Genomic DNA, 3,825 nt, shown 5'->3' with positions numbered 1-3,825 from the left:
GTACCACGGTGAGAAGGGCATCTCGGTGCCGGACCACGGCTTCTGCCAGCCCATCTCCATCCCGCTGTGCACGGACATCGCCTACAACCAGACCATCCTGCCCAACCTGCTGGGCCACACGAACCAGGAGGACGCGGGGCTGGAGGTGCACCAGTTCTACCCGCTGGTCAAGGTGCAGTGCTCGGCGGAGCTCAAGTTCTTCCTGTGCTCCATGTACGCGCCGGTGTGCACGGTGCTGGAGCAGGCCATCCCGCCGTGCCGCTCCCTGTGCGAGCGGGCCCGCCAGGGCTGCGAGGCCCTCATGAACAAGTTCGGCTTCCAGTGGCCCGAGCGGCTCCGCTGCGAGAACTTCCCYGTCCACGGCGCGGGCGAGATCTGCGTGGGGCAGAACACGTCGGACGCGCCGTCGGGGCCCGCCGGTGGGGCGGGCAGGGGCGCCACGGCCCACCCCACGGCTGGCTACCTCCCGGACTTCCTCACCCCGCCGCAGCCCCCCACCGGCTTCTCCTTCTCCTGCCCCCGGCAGCTCAAGGTGCCCCCCTACTTGGGCTACCGCTTCCTGGGGGAAAGGGACTGCGGGGCCCCCTGCGAGCCGGCCCGGCCCAACGGGCTGATGTACTTCAAGGAGGCCGAGGTGCGGTTTGCCCGGCTGTGGGTTGGCGTGTGGTCTGTGCTCTGCTGCGCCTCCACCCTCTTCACAGTGCTCACCTACTTGGTGGACATGCGTCGCTTCAGCTACCCAGAGCGGCCCATCATCTTCCTCTCGGGCTGCTACTTCATGGTGGCAGTGGCCTATGCGGCAGGCTTCTTGCTGGAGGAGCGGGTGGTGTGCCTGGAGCGCTTCTCTGAGGATGGCTACCGCACTGTGGCCCAGGGCACGAAGAAAGAAGGCTGCACCATCCTCTTCATGATCCTCTACTTCTTTGGTATGGCCAGCTCCATCTGGTGGGTCATCCTGTCCCTCACTTGGTTCCTGGCTGCTGGCATGAAGTGGGGCCATGAAGCCATTGAGGCCAACTCCCAGTATTTTCACCTGGCTGCTTGGGCTGTGCCYGCTGTCAAAACCATCACTATCTTGGCCATGGGGCAGGTGGACGGGGAYGTGCTCAGTGGGGTGTGTTATGTAGGTATCTACAGCGTAGACTCCCTGCGAGGCTTTGTGCTGGCACCCTTGTTTGTGTACCTGTTCATTGGCACTTCGTTCTTGCTTGCTGGCTTTGTGTCCTTGTTCCGCATCCGAACCATCATGAAGCACGATGGCACCAAGACAGAGAAACTGGAGAAGCTCATGGTGCGCATTGGTGTCTTCAGTGTCCTCTACACAGTGCCTGCCACCATTGTCCTGGCATGTTACTTCTATGAGCAGGCCTTCCGTGGCACCTGGGAGAAGACGTGGCTCCTCCAGACCTGCAAATCCTATGCTGTGCCCTGTCCCAGCCACTTTGCCCCTATGAGCCCTGACTTCACTGTCTTCATGATCAAGTACCTCATGACCATGATTGTTGGTATCACAACTGGCTTCTGGATCTGGTCTGGCAAAACCCTTCAGTCCTGGCGACGCTTCTACCACAGACTCAGCACTGGCAGCAAGGGAGAAACAGCAGTATGAGACCCTCCTGCCCCCTCTGGTGCACGCACGCGCRCACACACACACACACACACACACACAAAAGAGGGATACTCAGCAGAAGAGAGGTGATGGCTCCCCAAAGAAGGGGAGGCTTTCCAAAACTTTTGCTTCCTCCCAAAGGTCCAAGGGCATGTATGCCCAGCTAATTAGGAGTGCAGAAAAAGGTCCACAGGCCATTGGTGGGGTGGGAGAGTCCTTCACATGCAAGAAGTTCCCATATCTCTTTCCTGTGCAGGGGCAGGGGAAACCTCAAAAACTTTTCTGCCTTGCTTTGGATGAGATGGGAGAGAGGGAAAGCCACAGCCGTTGAGCAGTCCCTGCCAAGAAGTATCCAAACTATCTCTGAATTCCTGGGGTCAAACTGCAGCTCACGCAGGATAACTTCTGTGCCCTAGGTTACTGTCTGCTCACTGAACCACAGTGGAGCAATCACGTGAGTACTGTACCACAAGCTGCCAGTCCAGATTGTGTTGTTGAGATGCCTCTACTCTGTCAGTTTAGAAGTTTCTTTTTTTTCTTCTCCTCAGTGATACCTGTTTTAAATATTTTAAAGTGAAAATTTTGTGTTGAGTGTGTTGTTCTTGCTGCTGGGGGGAAGGAGGCAGTTGCTATTCCACACCCTGAAAAGAAATGACTTGTTGCTTTTCAGCAGAAGGCTTTTCCCCCTTGCCTTTGTTATAGGAGACAAAGGGGGAAACAAAAGTGTTTTCTATGTAGAAAGGCATAAGCATGGGATTGGTTTTTATGGGCAAACTAACAAAAAGAAGTCGTTGAGGTTCACCCTTGGATGTGAGGAGCTCACAGAAATAAACATTCCTTTTAGAAAAAAGGAGGCAGGATGTTTCCGTACTGTTCAGTATGGCTCGCTTTTCTAAGCTGAAGGAAATACAAGGCTTAAAGAGGGGGAAAGCAAAGCATAACTGAGAACACCTGCCAAAACAAGAGCCACTAAAATATGTAAGATAAAGATGCATATTTCTTCCCTCCCTCAGTCCCCCTTTTGTTCCAGTAAACCCGTTTTCTCCCCTGCTTTGCAGTGAGACTGCTGCAGGTAAAGTTCGCTGCGCAGCTGGCTGCGGGGACAGGGTGAATACTTTTTGCTCACAATGGACCAATTTGCCAGCTCCTCGATTCCCTGAACCACATAAGGTCTGGCGGTGCAGGAGGYGCTGGAGACAGCTGGGTTCTAGTTTTAAAAGAAAGCAGTTACTATGAGAAACCTTCTCATTTTTTGGTTAAAAATACAGCTGTTTGTTTCCACTGATCACATCTTGGAAGGAAAGACATTCAAAACTTAATCATCAGATGCAGCATTTTTTTTTCTGGAAATGTGACAAATTTTTCTATTCTTAAATTTTTATGTTGACTCTAATATTTTATTTTTAAATGCTACTCTATATTCACTGAAGGGGTTGTTTTTTTATAAATCTGTGTGTTGTGTGTGTGTTTATACATTCTTGCCTATGGACAAAATAGGAAATCATGGATTTTTAGCAAGTGTCCACCCTATAGCTGTTCTTCATGGGGGGAGGGGGGAATGTCTGGAAGTAAACTTAAAAGGAAAAAAATGTTCAGGGTGAGGGGGCAGACTACTGCAGTCTGAAGACATACCAGTAGTCTGGGCATGAGGAACAGCCCAGCAGCCAAATCCTTCAGTATGTCTGATCTCAGACTTGTAGGGCTTGGGTTTTTGTCTTTTATAATGTGCACGTGGGGAAAAAACTGTAAGACAAGTGCAGTATGTATATTTTGTAAATCTCATTTTTGTAAGAAAAATATGTATTTATGTTTCTACTTGATTTTTTTTTAAGGTCTGTATGAGGCCCTGCTTCATCCCATGTACAGATCACTAAATAAATAATTTTTAATACAAGGGCTTTGATGAAGTTCTTTCAGTCTTTGAACACTTTGAATGTTACAGGAGGGGAACATCCAAATCCCCTTTCTTCCCTTCCCTAAAGGCTTTGCTGTGGGAGATGGAAGTGACTCTTGGGTAAATACACAACTGATTGGGAACTTGGTGTGACTTGAAACTAGCATTTCTGAAGTCATGGCCCCCTAACAAAAGATCATGTTTTGAGGCCATTTTAAATGCATGTTTGCCCTCACTTAAGGTACTTGCATCCTAGCCAGGTTTTATTCCAGGCTCTGCCTCTTGCTGAGGGCAAGCTGATAAACCAGTTTTCTTATCTATA

General features: G+C 50.7%; 1 protein-coding gene across 1 annotated transcript; it reads left to right on the top strand.

Moving 5' to 3' along the window:
* Positions 1-4: 4 nt before the first annotated feature.
* On the top strand, positions 5-3,503 carry FZD7 (frizzled class receptor 7; the record flags this gene model as incomplete). The annotated part of the gene is made up of 1 exon (XM_085299554.1): positions 5-3,503. A coding segment is annotated over one exon (1,605 nt), but the record flags the coding sequence as incomplete, so codon positions are not given.
* Positions 3,504-3,825: the final 322 nt, after the last annotated feature.

The sequence above is a fragment of the Rhea americana genome, unplaced genomic scaffold (genome assembly GCF_003343005.1).
Source record: "Rhea americana isolate MKP2758 unplaced genomic scaffold, rheAme1 scaffold_15, whole genome shotgun sequence".
NCBI classification, from domain to species: domain Eukaryota; kingdom Metazoa; phylum Chordata; class Aves; order Rheiformes; family Rheidae; genus Rhea; species Rhea americana.
The sequence above is the reverse complement of the archived record's forward strand: the minus strand, read 5'-3'. Positions and strand labels throughout refer to the sequence as shown.